At 36.1% G+C, this 26,382-nt stretch overlaps 1 protein-coding gene across 1 annotated transcript in view; it reads left to right on the forward strand.

The window, feature by feature from the left end:
• Nucleotides 1-26,382, forward strand: part of GLG1 (golgi glycoprotein 1) — a 74,647-nt gene that overhangs the window by 8,404 nt on the left and 39,861 nt on the right. Inside the window, exons 2-4 of the mRNA XM_016196518.2 lie at nt 17,566-17,598; nt 20,499-20,585; nt 24,450-24,665. Coding sequence (XP_016052004.1) covers nt 17,566-17,598; nt 20,499-20,585; nt 24,450-24,665 — 336 coding nt within the window. The remainder of the gene's footprint in view (nt 1-17,565; nt 17,599-20,498; nt 20,586-24,449; nt 24,666-26,382) is intronic.

Consider the following 26,382-nt stretch of genomic DNA (forward strand, 5'->3'; position numbering starts at 1 on the left):
AATTAATCTCTTGAATAATGTAATAGAATCAGCTGTTAAACTGTGTATACATTTTTTGGGGACACCCTGTATATAGGCCATCCACCAAATTGCATTTGCCCATAAATAGTCTTTCCTTTCCCATTCTCTTTGTTGTTGCAGATGGAGTCATCCAAGATAAGGCTTTATGTTCACTGTCTTTTTTTTTTTTTTTAATCCTCACCCAAGGAAGGATATGTTTATTGATATTAAAGAGAGGAAGGGAGAGAGAGAGAAACATCAATAGGTTGCCTCTTGTACTTGCCCCAACTAGGAGTGGAACCTGCAACCTGAGTATGTGCCCTGACAAAAATTGAACCTCGAGACCTTTCAGTGTACAGGACAGTGCTTCAACCAACTGAACCACACTGATCAAGGCTATGTTCATTGTCTTAAGAGAAATATGAACTGTAATGCTGGACACCTTCTATACAATCTTTCCAGGGCTCCTTCTAGAAAACTTTAGTTGAACTTACTTGAAGAGTAAGATCAAAAACATTTATATAGTCCTTCCAGGTATTTAAAATGAGTATACTTTGAGATTATGGAGTGCAAAGGGGTGAATTCTCTGGGTAAAAGAGTTCAGTTGTACCAAATGTTTTTTAGTTCTTTTGGCCTAAATAATGCCTAAATTTAGAATATACTGCCTGTCAGACAAAGGAAAACTCCATTTTCTCATATAAGAGGGGGAAAATAGTTCTTACATTCTGGAGACTGTACTAGTTAAAACAGATCCTCTCTCCATCAAATGGAATGACTTAAGAACATAGCTATTTTATCAGATGAGAAACAGCAGGCATTGATTGTACTTTTTTTGCCTTTATAAAACCAGATAAATATAAAAATTGTTGATGTAAGAAACATCCAAACCTACAGAGATTTTTTTAGGTTTATTTGAGCCAAACTGACAATTGCCAAGAAGCAAAATCTCAATGGCTTAAGAAAATGCTCCAGAGAATGGCAGTTACATGAAATTCATTGGTGGTAGATTAGGGAGGCAGGAGAAAGCAAAGTGGGGAAATCTCTGAGATTGTATAAAGAGTATAATGGAGAGACACCTACTTCTTTTACATTGGTGGGTATAGGGTAGTTAACATGGAGATGGTATTCGGGAAACAGGATAACAATGAGGGTTCTGTGGTCTCATGCTCTGGTGATAGGTTGTACCTGGTGGGGTCCAGAAAAGGGGGATTACTCTGACACTCCAAGGTTATGTTATCTTAGATGCAAAAAGACAATAGACAGCCTTTCTTAAGGGAAAGATAGACTTTTGTCAAGGAAGCATATGCTTAGGATGTGACTACCCGCATGACCCACTTTTAGTTAGGAATTTTTATATTCAGACCATCCTGCGTGGTTACTTTCAGTCTCTGAGTTTGTAGGGCCTGCCATGCATGCCTCCCTTGAGATTTTCAGGTCTAGTATGTGGCCCTTTTTCATCCACAAAATCACCGAAATTTTCCCAAAAGTGGGCAGCTTTTCAGAAGGAAAGTAATGTGTAAGGATTTTTTACTCTTATATTGCTAAGATTGGAAGGTTTTTGTCCTATGAAACAGTCTGTGTTAAAGTATAAATACATAAGTTTATTAAGGACAGTGCAAAATATTTTCAGTATGTAAGCCTTGTTTTGGAGGTAATTAGGTAGCAGAGTTAGTTTTGAATAGTTCTGAAACAATTAAAATTCTATAATCTCATATTAAATCTTGAATTTGGTAGATTTATTAGGACCTGGCTATTTGCTATGTGTATAAATAAGAGCTTTCAGTGTGTCTGGTTGTTGTTGTTTTTATCATTATGAGAAATTTCAAAGATTTATACTACTGTATGTTGATTTTCAACTTTATAGTGTACCTGAAATAGAAATCAGGGCAGTGAAAGCAGATGTCAGAAGAGATTGTTGTGGTTCCCTTCTTCTTATGGAAACAAATTCACATTCATAAGCCTTATGGTCTCAGTTTAACTCTCCAGCTCTGCAGTACTTCCTGCTAGCTCTTTACACAACATCCTGCTTTCCCATACCCTCAAATACATGGTGTAATGGTGTGGGCTTCCAGAGAGTACTGAGTTACAGCATTTGAGTTTACAGGGTTTATATGTAAATATTAGTTGTTGGTAAAGATTTTAAATTTAGTGATTTGAGAACTTTCTGCACCAAAATGTTGCTCAATAGCATTCCTTTTGCACAGCCCACACTGCACCTCTCCCCATTATCCTTTAAGCATTATTTTCAGACTTTATTGTTTTTATTAGATTGAACCGTAAGAAATTACCAATATTTGATTATGTTTGACCTATAAAAGCAGAAGTTTCATATACTTCAACCTAATTGTTCAGACTTTGAGTAGTGTCTCCTATCCAGCAATTTTATTGCTGCCTTTTGTATCATCTTGAAATCTATAGTTACGAAGTAGGAGATAGGAGGAATTAGTCATTTTAGCGTGGGGTTCTCACCTTGGGGGTCTTCCTGAAGTTTTTTGTTTAAAATATTTTCATTGATTTCAGAGAGAGGAAAGGAGAGGGAGAAAGAGAAACATCAGTGATGTGAGAGAATCATTGATCGGCTGCCTCCTGCACGCCCCCCTGCTGGGGATTGAGCCTGCAAACTGGGTATATGCCCTGACTGGGAATTGAACCTCAATCTCCTGGATCATAGGTCAGTGCTCAACCTCTGAGCCACACCCAGCTGGGCAAGAAGCAGTTACTTTTATTTTACTTTTTACTTAACTCCTTTACAGTAGGGGAAATGTAGGACCAGGTGTAAATATCAGAGAGGAACTCACCAGTGGAACCCTTTGTATCTCACTTGCAGCTCTTGATAATGGTATGTGGTAGATAGGACAGATATCAGCCTTATTTCACAGATTTTAAAAAATGAATTAGATGGGTTGTGATTTGCATAAGGATTAAGAAACAGCTTAGACTCCAATGCAAGTCTTTTTAAATTCAAAGCCTCAGTCTTTTCATGTTACCAAGTTGCTTTTCTGATAACTTTCACACTTACATATATATTTTGTTTCGTTGTTGTTGTTTTATGTATATACATATATAATGTATTTTCATATTATTGTTTTTCATATTTTTATATTCCTTTTGCATTTTTATATAAATCTTTTATTAAATATTTGAACACATACTGCACCCATTAATTCTTCGAATAGTTTTTTTTGTTTCTTCTCTTCTGGACTCTAATCTTAAATAGATTAAGTTGCTTGCTATTGACTCACAAGTCATGAGGCACTGTTCTTCACCCCCCTCTCTTCCCAAAAGTAGCCCCCCCCATTTCATTTTGGATAATTACCACTGCTATATCTTTATGTTTACTGATTTTCTGTAGTTTTCAGCCTTCTATTAATGCCATCCAGTGTATTTTTTATTTTAAATATTCTGTTTTTTCATCTGTAGAAGTTGAAGTTTGATTTGGAAAATACACACACACACACACACACACACACACACACACACATTTCTCTCTTCATTATGTTCATGTTTTCCTTTACACCCATCCTTGAGTGTACTCGTAATAGTTGTTTTAAGGTCTTCATCTGCTAATTTCATCATTGGTCATTTCTTGTTTTTTTCCTACTGATTAATTTTTCTGCTGGTGGTCACATTCCTGCTCCTTTGCATTTGTGGTAATTTTTTATTGGATGTTGACCATTGTGAATTTTACATCTTTGAGTGCTGAATTTTGTTGAATTCCTTTAAAGAGTGTTGTATTTTGTCTGGTACACAGATCAGTTTGATTCTTTTGAGGCTTGTTTTTAATCTTTTAAGAACAAGTCCAGAGCAGCCTTCAGTCTGTGCCTAATTTAATTCTGCTAAGATGGGGCTCTTCTGGGACTCTACCCAATATCCTAAGTTATATGAGGTCTTTCCATTCTGGCTGGTGGAAATGAACTACTCCTGGCCTTGTGTGAGCTTCAGGAATTATTTTGCCAGTTTGTTTTTGTTTCATTTCCCACCACACATACATAACAGGACTTGACTCAAAAGAATCTCTCTGCAGATCTCTTGGAATTTCTGTGCAACTCTCCTTCCCAGGATTTTTCTTGCAAATTTTAGCGTAGATCCCCTGAACTTTGATTTCTCTCCTCTACTCTGCAAGAACATCATTTTCTGTTTGGGTTCTCCCTGCCTGGGCTATAGCCTAGAAACCATCTCCAGGATGGGGTGATCATCAGGTTCACCGTCTTTATTTCTCTTCTTTCAGAATTCATAGTCCTAGGCTGCCTGTTGTCCAGTGACTGAAAATTATTTCTTATATTTTATCTGGTTAATTACTATGAGGGCAATTCCTGTAGTAATTAATCCTTCATGAGTGGAAGTAGAAGTTACCATCCCTTGAATTTTAACTTCTGTCATATCAAATGGAAATGAGTGGAGAGAAATTGTTAGAAAAGGAGAGTGAGAATTATTTATTAAAATTGCAAATACATGTATATATTCTTTCACCCAGTATTCCTACTTCTGAAAATGTATACATAACAGTATGATGAATGTGTAGGAGGTGTTTTATTGAAGCATTTTTTTTGGTAATGATATAATTGGAAGCAACCCAACATCCTTCAGCAAGGGAGTAAGTAAATTATTGTGTATCTATACAGTGAACTGTTGTATAGTTAAATATATTACTGTGCATCTATACAATGAACTATTATATTACTGTGGAAAAGAAGCTCTTTGTGTCAGGTATGGAAAGATTTTTAAGATCTGTTGTTAAATAAAAGTAAATTTACCACTCAATATAGTATATTTCTTTTTTGTAATCAAGGAGGAAGAATAAGGAAAAAATATTTATTAGTATTTGAATACTCTGCAAGGGTGCAGAAGAAACTAATGTAATGGAGGATTAAAATAGGTGGGAAACTTTATACCACGTTTTATATATTTTTTTTATTTATTTGTAATATTTTTTATTGATTTTTTTTTTAGAGAAAGGAAGGGGAGAGGGAGAGAAAGATAGAAACATCTATGAGAGAGGAACATCGATTGGCTGCCCCCTGCACGCCCCCTACTGGGGATTGAGCCTGCATGTGCCCTGACTGGGAATCGAACCATGACCTCCTGGTTCATAGTCAGCACTCAACTACTGAGCCATGCTGGCTGAGCCGTCTTTTATTTTAGATAGCTAACTTTAACTTGCCTTAATTTTACTTAAAATTTTTGAATTTGTTGTTAGTAGAATTTAAGGGCAAATTTATAAAATGAAACTGGTATTATAATTGAGAAGAATGTTATAAATAATAATATAATTATACCTTGTAAGAAACACTTTCTAAGTAATGGCTCTGCATGTGTTGCCAACAAAACTTGGTTAATTTATGTTAAGAATTTGTGATGCAATAAAGAGTAACATTGCCAAGATAATGTCATTAGTGGTGGTCTTGAAGGATCTTAGAAAAAGGAGAATCAAAGAGAAAACTCTGTATTGCAAAGCCATGGCTAGTGGGAAAGGCTGCCCTGAGCAGCTGACGTTAGTGCTCTTGGCAAATTGAGTTCTTTAGTGAAATGTCTAACATTAGCTTAGGTTTGTTTTTGAGGGAAATAGGAAGTCACTGAAGATTATTGGGTAGGAGAATGGCATGGTAAAGTAATTAAGGAAATTATTCTTGTGGCAATGTGGAATGAAGTAAGGAAAATCCGAAGGAGCTCATTAAGTAAACTGCTTTTGTGATTAAACTGTGAAGTAAAGACCTGAACTACAGTGGACTAGTAGCAGTGGAGATGGAAATGGGATTGATGGGAGACTCAGAGCACTTTTATTCATTCATTTGACAAATTTTGGGTAAATATCATTTACGACATGCCTAAAACTTGATGGTAGGTACTGGGAATATGGTGATTATCATACCCTTTACCTCCCACTCCTAAAAGACATGACCAGTTTGCTCATGGTGCTTGCCATTTAGTGGAAGCGGTAGCCATTAAAGAATCACAAAAATGGAAAATTATAGCTCTGATAAGTGCCATGAAAGAGAGATACGTGGGCATTTGGTTAATTAGATTGTCAGGAAATGTTTTCCTGAGAAAATGATGATTGAGCTGAAAGAATGGTTGGTAGAATTTAACCAGGTGAAGAGAAGTCAAAGTTGAACTTTTAGGCTACCTCCAGACATATGTAACCTTAGCTTGTGTGGAATTTGAAATGACAGCCAGGCACTTCCGGGCAGTTTCCTGTAAGAAGATGTAAATTTGGAACTAATCTTGAGCCTAATCTAAATTTTAGAGTCATCCAGCTTAAAAGGCTATACTTGGAGGTATGAAAATGGTTGAGCCCTCTTAAAGAATGTGTAAATAGAAGAGTACGATTCCGAGGATTGAGCCCTGGGGAATACTCAAAATTAAGGGTTGGAAAGAGGCTTGTTGAGGAAATTACAGGGAGCAGGAGTGGTTGGGAGTAAAAGAAGACTTAGAGTTTAGTTGTGGAAGCCAAGGAGGGAAATTTTAGTTGTGGGAGCTCAGGAAAGGGAAATTTGAAAGGAGGTGGTAGTAATCACTAGGGTAAATAGAATAACACAGTTAAGATTAGTGACTGAGTAAAGAGCATGGTTTTTGGTAAATTAGTGATAGAACAGTTTTTCTAGAACCCAGACTTGGACTGTTTGAGACTATTTTTGTCTATTTCAGAAGTTTGATAGTGACAAGAGGTGAGACTGTTTGGAAGGGAAGACATCCCAGTTAAATGAAGATTCGTCAAGATTAAGGAAATTATTTTAATTTAAAGGCAAAGAGAAAGCAACCAGTAGAGGGTAAAAGATTGGAGATGCTGGAGAGAAAGAGGGTGAATATAAATGGTCATAAAGAAAGGGGGAAGAGATTCAAATCAGATTGGTGTCAGATATATGATTTATAATGTTTGAAGTACTTTAAGGCAATAGCCTTTTTTAAAAAAAAGAAATAAACCTATCTGTTCCTAAGAGAGTTGCTTGCTATCTCAGGTTTTACTTATGTTCTACAGTGTAAAGATGTTCTGCTTTTCTTCTTTTTTTCTTCTTCAGAACCTTTTCTGAAGTTAAATTTCAGCAAAAGCAAATAAATAGAGATATTTAGTCCAATTGTCCACAATAATTGTGTAGCCACTTTCTGAATTGTCACCGTGTGATTAATATCAAAAAGTAGTTTTGGGGTGGAGCCAAACCCTTGGGGCCTTGTGCCCCCAAAATAATGTTTAGTGAACCTGGGAGGCCTTAAGGAAAGTAGACCAAAAATGGTTTAAATGACCTTCTGAAATAGATCCCAAACAGTTAGGAAAAGCGCCATAAGTAGCTACTGTAAAGAAGAATTGTAGCTTTAAGAATGCAGGATGTCAGGATCACAAAGAGTGAATGTTCTGGATCCAGCTAGAAGTTCTTCAATAAATCATATAATGCCTAAACTTTATTCAGTGTGTCACCTAATATTGTGTTTGTGTAGAAACACCTTGTCTCTTGGGCTCTAAGTATATAAGCATGCTTAGAGCCAACACATTGTACTTCTACTTCCTAACCCAATGCTTCTTATGTGCTCAATAAATCCTTGATGAAAAAAAGAAAATAACTTTCTACTGACTAATTAGAAACTTAATTGCTTTAAGTTTCTCTGCCACCAGTGCAGACAAGGAGTATCTGGTTTTGTATAGCTTGTTTTCAAACTTGGCATCTACTTAACTCTTTTTCTATTTTACCAGCAACATATAAGTTCAAAAACAACACAAAATTTATGCCATCCATTTTTTTCTTATTCTGTGTGTGTGTGTGTGTGGTAAAACATGTATAACATAGAATTTGCTGTTTTAACCTTTTTTTTCCCCCTCACCAGAGGATATTTTTTCCATTGATTTTTAGAGAGAAAGGAAGGGAGGGAGAGGCTAGTGGGAGGAAGGAGGGGAGAGAGAGAGGAACATCCATGTGAGAGAGACACATCAATAAGTTGCCTCCTACATGTTCCTCTACCAGGCTGGGAATCAAACCCTTGACCCTTAGGTGCATGGGCCGACACTCTAACCACTGAGCAACACCAGCCAGGGATATTTTAACAATTTTTAGGCGTACAGTTTGGAATGAATTAAGTACATTCACACTGTTGTGAAACCATCACCACCATTCATCTCCAGAACTTTTCACTATCCCAAACTGAAATTCCATGTACATTAAACAATAACTCCCTGTTCTCCCTTTCCTCAGCCTCTAGCAACCACCATTCTAATTTATGCCTCTAAATTTGACTAGTCGAGTACCTCAGATTAAGTGGGATCATACTATATTTGTCCTTTTGTGTCTGGCACATTTCACTTAGCATAATGTCTTCAAGGTTCATCCATGTGGTAGCATGGATAATATATAGCGTTATATATATAGTATATACTCACATTTTGTTTATTCATTCATTGCGCAGTTTTTACCTTTGGGCTATTGTGAATAATGCTGCTGTGAACATAGATGTACAAATATCTGAGACCCTGCATTTAATTCCTTTGGGTAAATTCCTTTGGGAATATCTGGATCATATGGTAGATCTATTTTTAATTTTTTGAGGAACCGCCATACTGTTTTCCACAGTGGCTGCACAATTTTACATTTCCACTAACAGCGCACAATCTCAATTTCTCCATATTCTCTCCAATACTTGTTATTTTCTGTGTGTGTTGTTTTAATGAATGTAAAGTTGTATCTCCTTGTGGTTTTGATTTACATTTTCCTAATGATTAGTGATGTTGAACATCAATTTTCATGTGTTTATTACTCATTTTTAAACCTTTGGCGAAATGTCTATGTAAGTCCTTTGCCTATTTTTTAATCAAGTGGTGTTTGTTTTTGTTGTTGTTGTTGTTATTATTGAATTGTAGGAGTTCTTAATATATTCTGGATATTAACCTCTTATCAGATAAGTGATTTGCAGATATATTCTCCCTTTCCATGGGTTGCTTTTCACTCTGTTGATTGTGTCCTAAGGTGCACAGTTTTAAACTTTGATGTTGTCCATTTTATCTTTTTTTTTTCCTTTTTTTGTCTGTATTTTTGGTGTCACATCCAAGAAATCATTACCAAATTCGGTGTCATGAAGTTTTTCCCCCTGTGCTTTTAGGTCTTTGATCCATTTTTAGTTAATTTTGTATACACTATAGGTAAGAGTCTTTAACATGTGAATATTCGATTTTTCCAGCACTATTTGTTGAAAAGACTGTTCTTTCCTCATTTAATGGTCTTGGCACCCTTGTGAAAAATCACTTGACCATATACAGGGTGGGGCAAAGGTAGGTTTACAGTTCATATGGAAAATAATACAATAATTAATAAACAATACAAGAATAAATTCTGTGTTTTGTGTACTCACAGCTGTAAACCTACTTTTGTCCTCTCCTGTATATGCCGAAGTTTATTTCTTGGCTCTTTATTGTATTTCATTTGCCTGTGTGTTTGCCTTTATGCTAGTACCACACTGTTTTGATTATTATAGCTTTGTAATAAGTTTTGAAATCAGTGATACCTTAAACTTTGTTTAAGATTGTTTTGTCTATTTAGAGTCCCTTGAGATTCTGAATTTAAGGATGGGTATTTCTGTTTCTACAAAAAAATGACTTGGGACTTTGATAGAGATTGCTTTCAGTCTGTAGGTCTCTTAGGGGATTGTATTGACAGTATTAAAAATTCTCGAATATGGGATGTCTTTTCATTTATTTGTGTCTTTAATTTCTTTTAACATTTTGTAGTTTTCATGTGCAAGTCTTTCTCCTCCTGGATTAAGTTTAGGTTCACTTTGATGCTACTATGAATGAAATTGTTCACTTAATTTCCATTTTGGATTGTTCATTTCCCTGGAGTTTTAACTCTCAAGCTGTCTACACTGAGTCTAGAGCAGTTGTCAGTTACAGTTTAAGTGCTCCTATGGGTACTGCGCCAACAGTGGGCTTTTGCCTCTGGGCCTCAGCTTCCAGTAAGCTGTGATTCTCTGTATTTGCCTGTCTCTCCAATTTGGGGGCTGAGGTTTGCCTGTGACTTTAGTTGTCTGATGGATCTAAGAAGGGTTGTTGATTTTCAGGTTTTTTTAAAGCATTTTTTTCTTGTAACATTAAAAATTTTTTAAGTCAGTAAAAATTACATGCTTCTACAACTATCTCCTTGCTACACCTTTTACCCCATCCTTCCATCCTTTCCTTCCCGTTCTCAGAGCAGTCAGCCTCAGTTTTTAGTTTATACTTTAAGTTTCTTTATGTTCAAGTGAGCAGATACATGTATATATTTTTATTCCCCTTTCTTAACCGAAAAGGTGGCATACTTGCTGCTCTTTCACATTTTGCTCTTTTTCATTTAATATTTTATCTTGGAAATCACTTTATATCAATTCATAGAGATCTTCTTAGTTTATTCAACCACTCTCAGGGGCATGAATATTTAAATTATTTCCCATATTTGTAGTTATGAACAATGTTACAGTGCCTTGTTCTTGGGTAGTTTCATGTTGTTGGGGATACTATTATTAGAAGCAGAATTTCTTCCTTTTTGTTGGCTTTTGTTATTGCACCAGCAGAACATAAGTTCAAAAGGAAACTAAAAACTTTTGAAGTTCTGTATAATTCATTGGTCACTAACATTAGTAGGCTTTTCAGAAACCTATTAAGTGACTCCTCAGGTCCTACTACTGGCAGAAAAATCCCACCTAGCTGAATTGCTGTAAAAATAAACATGCTAAAGTCATACAGGAAGCATCTCCTTAGTCAGTAAATTACTCATTCTAAGCCTCAAAACATTTGAACTATTTCATAATTATTTTTCTTAGTAATTCTTATTTGGATTTTTTTTAAGATTATGTTATATATACCTGCAAATAATGTGTGACATACAAGCTTATTATTCTTGGGGGGGGGGGAGGAATCTAGACATATATTAACAGAACTTACAATTTTTTTTGACACCTGATTAAAAAACAAATCCTCATGGCATTTATTGTTAGTGTGGCTTTGATTCTCAAGGACTTCCTGTGATGAATTCTTGCTTTAGTCCTACTCAACCCTTATATTTCCCATTTTTCTGAGAGGCCCAAAAAATCCTCACTGGGATTTGTTCTAATCCTCATTAAGAGCAACATTTTCAATTTAGTTCTTTGATGTCTAATAGTCTTTAGGATTTAGAATTGTGTTTTCAAAAGTGATGCAGCATGAGATTCAACTATTCTGGAAACTAATATCTAAGTGAAGATCTCTTGAGTTTTTTAAAGTTTGTGCATTTAATTTCTCAAACCCTGGTATGTTATTGCTATTTAACATTCCTGGGGCAGCCTTGAACCCTCTGGTTCAGGATTCCATCCCATTTATGTGGATTATTAAGAGCTGGCTCTTAATAAATGCAGAACTTTCTGAACACATTTACCTGTTTTCAACTAGTTAAAGATTACTGAAATGCCTTGAACAACCATGTCATCTTGGAGAAGAACATTGTTTCAAAGGTCTTTTCTTAAACCTTGTTTTTTTGTTTTATTTTTTTGTTTTTTTATATCTTTCCTGATTTCAGAGAGAGAAAGGGAGGGGGGAGGGGGGAGAGAGAGAGAGAAATATCAATGATGAGAGAGTCATTGATTGGCTGCCTCCTGCACACCCCCAACTAGGGATCGAGCCTGCAACCCGGGCATGTGCCCTAACCAGGAATCAAACCGTGACCTCCTGGATCCTAGGTCAACGCTCACCTATTGAGCCATGCCCGGCCAGGCTTAAACCTTGTTTTAACAGAATCTATGCAAGTAGTATTTTGGGGGAATGAAAACCAAACCAAAACAACAACAAAAACAAATCCTCTCTAATATTTTTAAAGAGGATTATAATTATATTAAATAAACTATTGGTGAAACAGGAAACAGCTTGAGGAGCTAACTTGTATTTATAGGAATTGTTTTTTATTTTAATTGAGGTACTACCACCTTCAAGGGGGCAGGGGAACAAAATAAAACTAGAAAAACTTAGACATTTTTAATGACACCAAAATGAACTAATAAGAGGCAGTTTTAAACCAGGGAAGTCAACTTTCTTATACAGGGTTTCTTTGTTTTGAAACCAGGAACGATTTTAGTAACCAGTTGAATACATTATTTTGTAAGTCATGGATATTGAAATCATTTGTTCAGTGTCAAGCCTTTTAGAAAGGAAGTATTAATATATTTACTTCTCTTTTCAAACTTTATTCACTTGCCCTTAGGCCAAAAATCCCCCATATTATTTTATGTTTTAAAATGTCTATTTAATAATTTTTAGATACAGTTTAAAAATTAAAATCTGGATAAGGTTTATTTTTACATGGCTCAGTAGTTGAGCATCAACCCATGAACCAAGAGGTCACTGGTTTGATACCAATCAGGGCACATGTCCAGGTTTCAGGCTTGATCCCCAGTAGGGGGCATGCAGGAGGCAGCTGATCAATGTTTCTCTCTCCTCGATGTCTGTATCCCTCTCCCATCCTCTCTCTCTAAAAAAATCAATTAAAAAATATTAAAAAAACACAACTCATCATGTTCCTATAGAAATAACTGTACATTGTTCTTGGCATTGAGTTTTCGGGCTGCTCCTCTGAGCTATGCCTAAAGTAGTATACGTGTCAATAGTCTGCTCCAGCACCTGGGACTGGGAGGAATATGACAATGGCCAGAAGCCCCTCCACGTCTACTACTGTTTGTGCGGCCAGATGGTCCTGGTGCTTGAGCAAAAGGGGCCTGCAAGAGCTGGCTAAACTGGAAACCAAAAAAGCAAAGATGAAGGGGACCTTGACTGACAAATTCAAAAGATCAGGACCTTTCTCTGAACCCAGACCGCAGGCAAACGTTTAGATCAGGAAGAAGAAGAACTTTTGACTCTCTCGTAATTGATGTTTCTCTCTCTCTCTCCTCCCTTCCTCTCTGAAATCAAGAAAGACATACTAAAAAAAAAAGACTGAAGGGCTGGGTTTATCTAACATTACTATATTACATTGAATTTGCTTTTTTTGGTGGGCAGGAGCATGTGGTTTGGGCCAAGTTAATAAATGAATTAACTTGAGGCCATGAGTCTATAAAATCTGAGACGTGGAATATAAAAATAGAAATATTTACTCAATGAAGTAAATAAATGAAGTTAATAAATGAATTGTTTATGTGGTTTACTGGGTTCTTAATAAATAAACTCCCAGAAGAATTTACTACTGCAGCAGAGTATCTCTAATCAGAAGTAGGCATCTGGTTGTTGCCTAGCTTTCTGAGTTTTGGAAGACTGTGAAAGCACTGATACTGTTGATATTTTTTTTCCTCCCAGGTGATTAATAAACAGAGGCTATTGTGACTTACTTTAGTACCAGGTGTGATCTGGTGGGTAGTTCAACTTCTGGTGGGTAGTCAGTGTAACTGTAGAATGTTCATATTTTAGATGTAATCCAACTCCCAAGCATTTTTGTTTCAGAAACTGGCACAGCTTCCAGGTTAGTTTTGTGAATCTTTAATATCTCATGCCAGACTCATTAACTCAGCCTGTTCACCTTGGGGAAATTATAGTTCCAGGCTTGTACTTTTTGTAAAAACCATCCTCCTAAGTGAATGTGATGGTTGAACATTCAGACTTGAGCCTTTCAGTAGTTTATTCTGGAACCTGTTTGCTGTGGCTTTGACCAGCAGAGACTAATTAAGATGAAGAAGGAAATCAAAATCATGATATGCAAATTATTAACCTTTAAAGGTATGAAATTGAGTAAATATTTCTATTTTTATATTCCACATCTCAGATTTTATAGACTCATGGAGATACAAAGAATCTTAACCATTTTAGACCAGTGTTTCTTAATCTTTTCTTGTCTTACGGATCTTTTTGAGATTATGACAGCTGTGGATTCTCTTGTCAGAAAAAATATACTCACATATAAAAGTTTATAATTAGATGTAAGACACTTACACTCCTAAAGCCTGTTAATGGATCGTGGGTGGAAGAAACCCCTCTTCTAATTCAAAGCCTATCCTCGGGTCTGGAGAAGTTAAGTGACCCACCCAGAATCACACTGCTTCTCTGTTGACTACTACTGTTAGTCTGTTGGTTCTTCCGCCATTCTGTTCCTTTCCTTAAATACCAATTCTGGCCCCGGCCGGTGCTCGGGATGATGCTCCAGCCAACTTCAGCGACACTGGCCAGGGTTAAGCAAAGTTTTTTTATAACTTGCTGTGGTTATTCAAGGGCTTATCCAAGATTCCTAGTTGATCTAATTATTCCATCAGTTTCTTACCTGGGCTGCCTACATCTAAGTTCATCATGTATCTGTCAAACAAACCATTCTAGAGCAGCTTGATCTGATAAAAAATAGGTTCATTCACACCAGTCGGCTATTGTTGTGTTGCCTGTTGTGATTTTTTTTAATTTGACAATTTAAGGGTAAAGAGGTCAGTGCCCTTGACTAAATAGTCAGGTATTACATGTTTTAAAAATTCTTGCGGCACACTCGTTGGAAATCGCTGCACTAGAGCACTTGTTTATTCATCATGTCTGCCTTTCTTTTTCTTGCACCCCCATCACTGTGCTCAACCTGACCTACTGAGCCTTTTGGAGGAGGTATCAAGCTGGAAGCATAAATCCAGTTTTGTTGTCTCCTAGGAATGTACCTTTCATCACATTACTCAGTTTCTCTCTATTGTAATATCTTCATCTATAAAATTGAACAAACACATCACCATTTATCTTACATCCCATCATGTTGTAAGAAATGTAGCACCTAGCTCAGTTAGTTGACAGCTTTCACTGTTTCCTGCTACACCCATCACATTCTTCATTGGAGTTAGGCAGGTGTCTCCAAGTACTCAGTGCTTATTTCCTTTGCAGTGCTTATTGTTGCATCATTTATTCAGCATTAACTAAGTCTCTTCTCTGTTTTAGTCGCTGGTATATTGGGTTGGTGGTATATGTCATGTTCTCATTCTTTTTCTTCTATTCATCATAGTTTCTTTATTGATACTAATGTATGCAACTTCAGCAGTCTCTTCTACAAAATTTGATCATTAAGTTATCAGAAGACTATTTATGAAGCTTTTTATAAAATTTTCTCCCAGCTTTTCATTGTAAAGATGACAATTATTTTATTTTCAATGAGGAAACACTTGATGTAAGAGACTCTTCTTTTTGAAGCCCAGATTTATATCTCTAGAGTGATAGAACGCACTAAAATATGACAAAACTGAGCTGCTAATTTGATGCTGAGGGAAATAATTTAGTTTGCCACTATAGGGAAGCAGGCCATTAAAACAATAATAAATTTGCTACTATAGATTCCTTTGGACTGTAAACATGACAACACCTTTTTTCTGTGGATAACTTACATCTTATTTGGCTATGTATGTTATTTCAAAAATCCTCCAAGGCTCTGAATTTCTTTCAAGAATGCCCCTTTAATCTAAAGTTACTGTTTAGTAGAAATGAATTTGAGTAAAAATTATAGTGATATTAATTGCCTCCCATGCTTTGAGAAAGAACTAGAATTGCTGATTGAAAAATTTAAGGGAGGGCCTGGCTGGGCGTGGCTCAGCGGTTGAGCGTCGACCTGGCATCCAGGCGATCAGGGTTCAATTCCCGGTCAGGGCACATGCCTGGGTTGCAGGCTCGATCAGTGACTCTCTCATCATTGATGTTTCTGTCTCTCTCTCTCTCCCTCTCCTTTCCTCTCTCTGAAATCAATAAAGATATATTTTTTAAAAAAAGAAAGAAAAGAAAAATTTAAGGGAGGGATTAAAGGGGATAAACTAGAAAATTGCCTTTAAAAAAAGCATTCTTGCTAGTAAACTAACTGTTAAGAGATATAAGTTAAGCACTTGGAATTGAAGTGGAGGGAACAGAGTTAAGCTAGATTAACTCATAGAATAGAGGTTGATTTCTGAGACACAGAAAGGCACCTCAGAAAAGCCATTAAAATATCTATTGTTACTTAGACGAGTAGGGAGAAAGTTTAGAAATGCTGTGTTATAATCTTATGATTACCTAGGAATATATTAAAGTCAGTTTTAATATAATAATTTATCACTAAGTACAGAAATGAGTTTTATATTAGTATTGATGCCTACTTAAATTCTGCAATGAAATCAGAAATCAGTTCCCTAGAAACCTTTTTCTCCTTGAAGCAATCCTCAGTTTGTTAATATTTACTATTTTCTTTTTTTAAAAAATATGTTTTTACTGATTTCAGAGAGAGGAAGGGAGTTGGTGAGAGAGAGAGAGAAACATCAATAATGGAGAGTCATTGATTGGCTGCCTCCTGCATGTCCCCTACCTGGATAGAGCCCAAAACCCAGGCATGTGACCTCCTAGTTCATGGAACTACTCTCAGCCACTGGGTGGCCTACTATTTTCTTTATTGTCTTATATTTATTATTAAGTAAAAAGAATCTTATTATTTTGAAAATGACACTTTTTACCAACCTATATTGGTAATATTTATAGAAGGCACACAGAATTCACTTTGAACAGGTTAGAATACTATGGAAAGTCAAAGGAAATGGTGCTTTATTATGGTATGTATAATTACAGTTGTATTGCCTTTATGAACAAGGAAACTAAAGGATATTTAAGGAGATGTGTATTGCCCTGGCTGGTATGGTTCACTAGTTAGAGCGCTGGCCCACGCACTGAAGGGTCACAGGTTCAATTCCCTGTCAAGGGCACTTACCTGGGTTGCAGGTTCGATCCCCAGACCCTGGTCAGGGTGTGTGTAGGAGTCAGTCAATCAATGTCTCTCTCTCACATGATGTTTCTCCCCCTCCCTTCCCCTCTCTCTCTGTCTCCCCCTCTCTCTCCCTCTTCCCTTCCCTCCCTTCCACGCTCTCTCTAAAAACCAATGGAAAAAATATCCTCAAAGGAGGATTAACAAAAAAAATTTAAAAATAAAAATAAAGGCAATGTTTATTGCAAAGCTCGGCAATATTAGGCATAACCTAGTCTACCTTTTTTGTCATGGAATTGGAAGTTTATTTTGTCTCTGGTACATGTACCTGGCTTTACAAAACAGATGTAGTCATGGGAAAATAAATATACACACACACACACACATAAAATTTCTGTTTTTCTTTAACTTTCTATTTTTAATTATAGACTTGCAGGATTATAGATTTATAGAAGTTACAAACACAGTACACAGAGGTACTGTGTACCCATCACCTAGCTTCCCCTAACAGTGACAGGAGACTAATTTTTAAATCACTGATGGACCTTTTTTGCTCTCTTGATAAGCCTGTTTTTTTAGATATCTAACTTTGTTTAAAGAAAGGACATCCTTTATTGTGCCTCATCCTCTTTAGCTTTCAGAATTATGAAGTGTCATGTAAGGGCCCTTATGTCACTATTGCTTTATCTCTAGTACATTCTTCATTTTCCCCATTTCCAGATTGTGCCGTTGATTGGAAAAGGATTATATCTCATCTACTTTCCTTGTGTATTTTTCAGTAAAAGCCCCACTTTACTCCTTATATTGAAGAAACATATTTAGTTGAATATTCAGATTTCTTGTTTTGAGTTTATTTTGGTGGTGTTTGAAAACTTGAGATCTGAGATTTCTTTTTAACATCATTTCTTCTTTATTTTCCTTTTAGCCTGAAAATGAAATTTCCTCAGATTGTAATCATGTAAGTATGACTTTTCATAGTTCACCATCTGTGCTTTATATATATAATGACAAATCTTGAGATACTTTTCCTGTTGTTCTGGGAAACATTATGATTGGTGTTTTTTTTTATTCTCTTAATCTTAAAAAGAGGATGATAAACCTTGTTTAAGGGCCAAGGTAAATTTATTAAAAACCCTCCACTGTAGAAACCAGCAGGTTCTGCCAAATAATATTTCTGTACTTAAGCTTAAATTTTTCTATAGCTACCGTATGAAATAAGTGTTTCTGTACTTATCAAGTTTACAACTTAGATTTCTATATTTTAAAGTTATTTTATTTAGTCATTATAAAGTCATCTAGTAGTTGCAGAGGTGACTCTAGGTTCCTCAAAGCCTAAAATATTTACTTTCTGGCCTTTTGCAGAAAAAGTTTCCTAAATTCTGCTCTGGCCTATGGATAGGTATATAAATTTAAAAACTCTTTTTTATAAAGCAGTCATCTTAAAACGCATATATGCTTTGGCCCAACATTTCTACTTCTAGCAATTTGTGTGTAGTTATACTTTAAACAATGGATTAAAATGTGTCTATAAAAGGATATTTGCTATGGCATTATTTATAAAGCAAAAAGTTAGGGTAAAAAAAAACACTCAGAATTCATCAGTAGGCTCAGTATGGCAGAGGGGAATCCTAAAAAGAAGCTGATCTGCCTTAGAATTCCAAGGGCTGGAGAATAGGAAGTACATGAAAGGGAAATATGGACAAATAGTATACAGGAAATAGGAGAATTTATGTCATTAAAAGAGAAGATTAGGACACAGACACAGAGGGAAGAACATGTGAAGATACAAGGAGAAGATGGCCATCTATAAGAGAAAGAGAGGGGCCTCAGAAAAAATCAGTACTGTTGATATCTTGTTCTCAGACTTCTAGCCTCCAGAATTCTGAGAAAATAAATTTCTGTGTTTAAGCCACTCAGTCTGTGGTATTGTGTTATGACAGCCCTAGCAATCTAATATATGTGGGTTGGCATTATAATTTTTCCCGTTATAGGTAATGGGACAAATTTTAAAAATTGAGTAACTTTTCACCTAGTAGAGAGTTCAGGGATGAATTAATGTTAAGCAAGAGATAAGATAGTTATGGACAAATTTTTGGCCAGTGAAATTGAAAATGTTGCTGCAATGGACAAATTCCTAGAAAAACAAACTTAATAAAACTAACATAAGTCGAAAATCTGAATAACCCATTTTTTTTTTTTTAAATATATCTTTATTGATTTTCAGAGAGAGGAAGGGAGAGGGAGAGAGACAGATAGAAACATCAATGATGAGAGAGTCATTGATCGGCTGCAGCCCAAAACCCGGGCATGTGCCCTGACCGGGAATCGAACCCTGATCGCCTGGATCCTAGGGCCATGCTCAACCGCTGAGCCACGCCCGGCTGGGCCCAATGTTTATTTTAAAAATTGAATCTGTAAATAAAAGTCTTCCCAGTAAAGAAACTTCCAGGATCAGATGGATTTATTGGTTAATTTTTACAAAAATTTAAGGGAGAATAACACCACTTTTTCAGAAAGTAAAAATGTGGAAACATTTTCCTGCTCGTTTTGAGGCTAACATAACTTATCTCCTAACATGCGTTTATTAAGAAAGGAAACAGGCCAGTGTCACTCGTGAACCATAGATAAAAGAAATGCTAAGCAAATTAGTAGCAAACTGAATCCAGTAATATATAATAAAGGAAATACATCAAGACTGAATTGGTTTTACTCCAGAATTGAGATTAAATTCAGTATTTGAAAAATTAATCACAATAAAGAGGAAATGTAACGTTATTTCAATAGACACATTAAAAGCATTTGATTAAATTCAATACTAGTTTTTTGAGCTTTTATTATGGGAAATTTTCTAATGTGAATAATTAGACTAAAGATTGTAGGATAGGTTAATTTACAAAAATCAGTTGTATTCCTATTAACCAGCAATGAATAATTGAGAGTGAAACTAAGATAACAGTTTCACCTACAATAGCATCAAAAAGAATCTAACACTCAGGGATAAAATGTAACAAAAGGAGTGTAAAGCCTTATGTGTCAAGGGTTTTAAAGGAATGAAAATAGATGCCCTGGCGGGTGTTGCTCAGTAGTTAGGGCACCGGCCTGCTCACTGAAGGGTCTCGGGTTCTATTCCCAATCAAGGGCACGTACCTGGGTTGTAGGTTTGATCCCTGGCCCCATTTGGGGCAGATGCAGTAGGCAGCCAATCCATGTGTTTCTCTCTCTCTCTCTCTCCCCTCCCTCCCTCCCTCCCTCCCTCCCTCCCTCCCTCCCTCCCTCCCTCCCTCCCTCCCTCCCTCCCTCCCTCCCTCCCTCTCTCTAAAAATCAATGGGGAAAAATATCGTCAGGTGAGAATGAAAAAAAATTAAAGGAATGAAGATAGGTATACCTGGAAACTGGACTCTGAGGCTATTCTCCTTCATAAAACTGATCTATGAAAATGCTGTTGATTGTGAAATCTGTGACTGAACCCAAAAAGTTGAGCTTTTGGATTACTTTTTGGGTTAAGCAGAATTTAGCTTATACTACCTACTTTGTTTTCTCTGAAAACTACAGCAGGGATTTTGGTTTTAATTTTTTTTCTTGACTTTAAAAAAATTGTCCTTAAGTAAAAAAAGAAAAAAGTATGCCTGAATGGAAGTGTTTATTTTTTCTGTATCTTTTTCCTTTTATCTACAAATGCAATGACATTTTGTTCCCTTTTCTGTTCATTAACTGAAGTATGAATATGCTTTATCTGACTCTGTAAAATGAACTTTTATCATTTATTTGTGTCATAATTTATCATAAATCACTTGTATTTATCATAATTGGTGGTAAATTTCATTCTAACTGAAGTTTGTTTTTTCTCTTGTACCTAGTTGTTGTGGAATTATAAGCTGAACCTAACTACAGATCCCAAATTTGAATCGGTGGCCAGAGAGGTTTGCAAATCTACCATATCGGAGGTAGGTTGTAAAATAATTTTGTGGGTATTTAATAGCATAGAAGAGAAAATTACATCGCTTTACCAGACCAGTCATTAAGGGAGGAATGACTCATTCAGTTACTTTACTTTTCTTGGAATTCACATCTGTATTGGTTGAGAGATAGGCCAAGGGCTGTGTAATTAGACTTCTTTTTGTTAACATTCAACTACACTTACAATAGGATGCTGTTGATTCAGACAAGTTGATAATCAGGCTCTGTTGGTACCCAGAGAATACAACTGCTTCTGTCATCAGTGCTGCTCTCACACTTTTACAGTCTGCGGCATACCAAAATGGTTTCCCCAGGAGGCTTATAAATATTTCTGTTTTTTGGCTATACAGTTGAATCAGTTGAACCACAAAGGCATATGCTTCAAATAATAGGAGTTGTTGCTATAAATGGATGTTGAATATAAAGACAAAAATAATTAATGAAAATCTGTAGTATTGTATGGTTGCTAATTGGGGAAAATTTTCAATTTTTTTGGCTTACTGTGAAAAACTAATATTAGTGAAAATTGTTATACAGAAATTTTTATTTTATTTTATTTTTTGTAATCAGTGATAGAAATTCCGGGAAGCTAGAGATTTCCATATATTGAAGTATAAGAATCACAAAGCACACAGTTTCTGTTTTTCCACCTCAAAGCTAATAATCAGCCGGGCCAGGCGTGGTTCAGCAGTTGAGCATCGACCTAGGATCCAGGAGATTGCAGTTCAATTCCCGGACAGGGCACATGCCCGGGTTGTGGGCTCGATCAATGACTCTCTCATCATTGATGTTTCTGTCTCTCTCCCTCTCCCTTCCTCTCTCTGAAATCAATAAAGATATATTTTTAAAAAGCTAATAATCATATATCTTGCAACATGTAAATTTGTCCTCACACTACCCTATTAGATGACCTAAGTCAGGACTATTTTCTCCTGAGCCCTTAAGGAAGATACTACTACAACCATAAAGCCCTCAGCTTGTGTTCCTCACAGTCATTATAGGATCTTGTAGAACCTGTTTCTTCTTCAAACCTTCTAATCTTTGATCAGATAGGTTTTATTCTTTTATAGCAGTAACCCTTCTACATATTTACTCTCGGGCTTCAGAATAGAATAGCCTATCTTTGAAACAATTATCTTTAGCTTCTAGCTTCAGTATTCTGCTCTTCAAAATCCCTTGGCTAGTGACATGACTAGCTATACATACCAGTTTGATTGCCATGTGGAAATTTAAATTTAGCTCAGAGTATGTGCAGATACATCAGAAGAATTTCACTCTTTGCTTGATATATATCTATATCTATCTACTATCTACCTATCTGTCTGTCTGTCTATCTATCTAGTCATGTATAGTACCAAAGATTTTAAAGGAATAAAGATAGATATGCCTGGAAACTAAACACTGGGCTGATACACACACACTCACAGACTTCCTTAAAATGTCTATGTAATGATGGTCTTCTTGTAACTTTTTAAGGTGTTTTCATTCTATAAAAGATTCAGGTAACAAGGGCACTTCTCCTTTCCTGGAGGGAGATTATATCGGAGTCAGGAAAATTAAATATCAGGAAAAACACGGTTGCCAACTAAATATTTTATTCTATATCTCCCTCCTATCTTTCTTAATTTTGGAATCCTACTTCCAAGGAGAAAAGCAGCATCACAAGAATACCTGTAAACTGCAAAGCAAACTTTTTATATACCCACAATGATTGAGCCAAATATTACCTGCTTTCCTCCTGCCTTCAGTGTCAAAAATAGAGTAGATCTGTTGCCCAGCCACTTCAGAGTTTACTCCCATTCATAAATATGTTGATGATTCAATGCTGTTTTTTGCTGTTAATCTTAGAAATTTTTCTTCTGTCATATTAAACTTTTATTTATCCATTATAATGGTTGAAGAAAAGTAAACTTCTAATCCAAACACTATACATCCTGTTGTAATTGGCGGTGAACTGAAATACAAATAGGTACTATATCTCTGTGTTTCAGTAAAATCTCAAGTGATTAAAAGTAAATACACTTTTAATTTCTCATTGGGGCATCAACTCAAGTTGTGCTCTTGTTCTTTCTTCAGATTTTTAAACTGCTGATTGCCCAGTATTAGAGTCTATCTGAATACTTCTACTTCATTAAAGTTTCAAACCCAGGTGTCTGCCACTAATCCTGTTGTTTTATTTTTTTAAATACATGTTTTTTTTCAGTGGCTGAGATTTTCAAGGAACTATTCCTCCCTTCGCTTTTGAAACTGAACTCTGTTTTACCCAAAAAAAAGGTCCTTTTCCTGGGGATAATATTGATGGCCATCATTTTTTAGGCATCTCAAAAAAAGAGCGTAAGGTTAGGCTAAAAGAATTACATTCATCTTGACTGTTGAAGATCCATGCTGCCTCTTTATTTTTTTAAAATATATTTTTATTGATTTTTAGAGGAAGGGAGAAGGGAGAGAGAGAAACATCAACGAGAGAGAAACATCAACATCGATTGGCTGCCTTCTGTACATCCCCTGCCGGGGATGGAGCCCGTAACCTGGACATGTTACCCTGACAGGGAATCAAACTGGTGACTTCTTGGTACATGGATTGATGCTCAACCGCTGAGCAACACTGGCCAGGCCCATTCTGCCTCTTGAAGCCAGTGTGAGATTGTTTACTTAAATTCTGAAGTTTGTTTCTTTAAAAGTAAACACAATTTTCTGTCTTGAACTGAGCTTTTAACTTGTTCTGGAGTTAGACATAAAGAGACATAGTGGCCTATAGGATAATAAGTATGTGGTATGTCCTTCACCCAGTACATTGGGGAAAGAAATTATATTTGTTTTGCCCTATGTACATATTTACAATAAGTGATGTAATAGTGGAGAATGGTCTCCATTGGTATAAAAAAAACAATAAAACCAAAAAAATTCCCTTCTCATTTATATTCAAAATAAATCTTTACATTTGGCTCCTTCCTCTTGTCAAAACTGCCATTTTTGTTTGCTTTTATTTCTCTGAATGCAATAATAGGCTTTTTCCAAACAGTCATCTTTGCCTTATAATTTGACCTTGTAACCCTATAAGTAGATTTCACTTTTTTATGCCTTTCTGCATTTTTTGGCTAGTTTGCTTCATTAGCACTTGTGGTTTGTTGTGCACTTTGCAGGAACATGAACCATGTGGAATCACTGTGTGCTTGATCCACTAGATCATATGTCTAAACCACCCAAATAAAACTTGTAATCACCTTCTCCTTCCTAAACTCCTTGCCAAACTCTACTGAACATCATTTTAAACGTGATTCTATTCCAGACCTCAGTGGTGAAGCTGAGATTTTACTAAGTTCAAAAACACATGTCCATATTTACAGTTAATTCAGAACACATTAATGTCATGTCAAGAAGTAATATTATGCCTTTTCTCCTTCCACCCCTTTGCCATTAGGTTTACTTAATGATAATAGTTTGCTGTGTAGCTTGGCTTAGGATATGCAACCTGACTTCAGTTCTGCACTTGTTTTTCAGATCTGTTCAGCAGATTAATCTCCTCACTGTCCATTGCATTCTTTGCATGCATAAAGGAATTTCTCAGTAGAACCATTTAGAATGTTAAAAGCTCTTTTTAATTATATCTCAATAAAGCTGAAATTTTTAACAGCTCTTTTTACTCCATTTGGACATGAGTTCTATCTAGCATTTGTTTATATATGTATTTTCTTGCAAAACATGTTAATCAGGCATTTCCTAGAGGGCACAACAGCCTGAGTAGGTATGACACACAGTCAACAAGAAAATATCAGAATTCTTTCTTTTATGAAAGCTGTTTGATGTGAGAGTGGAATACTTGTATAAAACAGCCACTTTCTTTTGAGCAGATTAAAGAATGTGCTGATGAACCAGTAGGTAAAGGTTACTTGGTTTCCTGCTTGGTGGATCACCGTGGCAACATCACTGAGTACCAGTGTCACCAATACATCACCAAGATGACGGCCATCATTTTCAGTGATTACCGTCTTATCTGTGGCTTCATGGATGACTGCAAAAATGACATCAACATTCTGAAATGTGGCAGCATTCGGCTTGGAGAAAAGGTATGTACTACACTGGCTTCACCAAAGGGTCTTAGGAACTTGATAAATGAAAAGTTTTGTATAACTAGCATTGAAAAAATTTAGGGCTGGAAGTGGCCTTAAAGTTGAAGTCCAGACAGCTCCAAGGTCTAAGGCTAGTTGACCTGTGAATGCATTTCACCTGTTTGTGTTCCAAAAGTATGGAGTGTTCCATAAGTATGGAGAAGTAGAGGAATTAATATCAGCTAAGAGTAGTGTTATCTTCAAAATATTAAAACGGTTACCTGTAACATTCTTTGGCAAACATTTTATAGTCTTGTGGGAATAGTAGTTGGGTTAGGAAAGACTTGAGTTCTCAAAACCTTCTCTGCATATACCTCACCATTGCAATAAAAAAATCACTCAGCACACCAGTACAAATAAAGATATTTAAATATTAGAAAATTTTAAGATATGAAAGTATTTCTAGCTTGTCAGAAGAAATGTAACTCTACAAATGTGATATATTCATCTCATAAGAACTAGTTTTAGTAAAGACAGGAAAGAAAATAGCTAGCTAGTTTCTTCTTCCTTTATTATATCTAATCTTATTTTTGTCGTTAATTGTCTGTTGTCTAGAAGGTCACAATGAAAGTTTGACCAGGCTTATTGTGAATTTGTTTGTGCAGAAAAAATGAAAGAAAGTCCTGAGAAGTAACAGATGCCAGTGGGAGAGGTAGTCTGGGGCCCTTATATGGCATCAGCTATTAATTGCCACTGTTCATTAATCTGCTATTTAGGAAATATGAAGAAAAATAAAATCCAGTTGTCTCTTTGCTCCTATTTGTTCATTGCACCATGTTTTTTATAGGCTTCTATCACAGAGGAAAAGGGGGCATGGTATTGTGTACCAGAACTGCAAACTACATGCACCAGTTCAAATGAAGGCTTTAATGCTGGTTATTGTCTGGCTGTCACCAAATACCCTTTCTTTCATACCAGCACAGGGCTCTGGCCCTTTCATAGGGCACCTCTGAGCCTATCTTGAGAACACTGTGAACTTGGCATACAGCTTTCAGGCAGCTTTAAAAAAAAGCCAATTTTAATAAAGAAGGCAGATTTTTTTTTCTTCTTCCCCAGCAGATTCTAGAAATGACACAAAAGCACTTAAGTCACCCTGATAATTCAAGAAGCTCCTATGATTTATTTAGGGTACTGGTATCCAGTTCCAACCCTCACTCTTTTTAAAATTTTCACCTGTGTTCCAGACACTTTTCAGGAATCAGTGATGACACTTTTTTATATTTGTAATTAGTGGTCCATGCTATAGTGTGGACTATTACAGTTCACCTCTCTTTGTAGTAGTAGTAGTTCTTTATTGACTGCCAAGATAATCACTAGTTAGCTTCCCACTAGCAATCTGAATTGTCAATATAAAACCTGCTTTCAGTGGTATGTATGAGTTAAGTCTGCAGTGACTGAAATGATTGCAGAAAACAATAGTGCTAGAGCCCAAAGACATGACAGTGAGGGTTGTTCTCAGCTTTGTTAAAATAACAAAAGATGTTTCTGTGGACCATCAACATGCATATTTTGGTCATTTTTATCTTTTGTTATACCTACCAGTTATGTGAATTTCTATTCATACCAAGCACCCCTGGGTATGTGCCCTGACTGGGAATCAAACCTGCACACTTTCAGTATACAGGATGATGCTCCAACCAACTGAGCCACACTGTCCAGGGCTTGCCTACCTTTT

This window comes from Miniopterus natalensis, chromosome 18 (assembly GCF_054644295.1).
Source record: "Miniopterus natalensis isolate mMinNat1 chromosome 18, mMinNat1.hap1, whole genome shotgun sequence".
NCBI classification, from domain to species: domain Eukaryota; kingdom Metazoa; phylum Chordata; class Mammalia; order Chiroptera; family Miniopteridae; genus Miniopterus; species Miniopterus natalensis.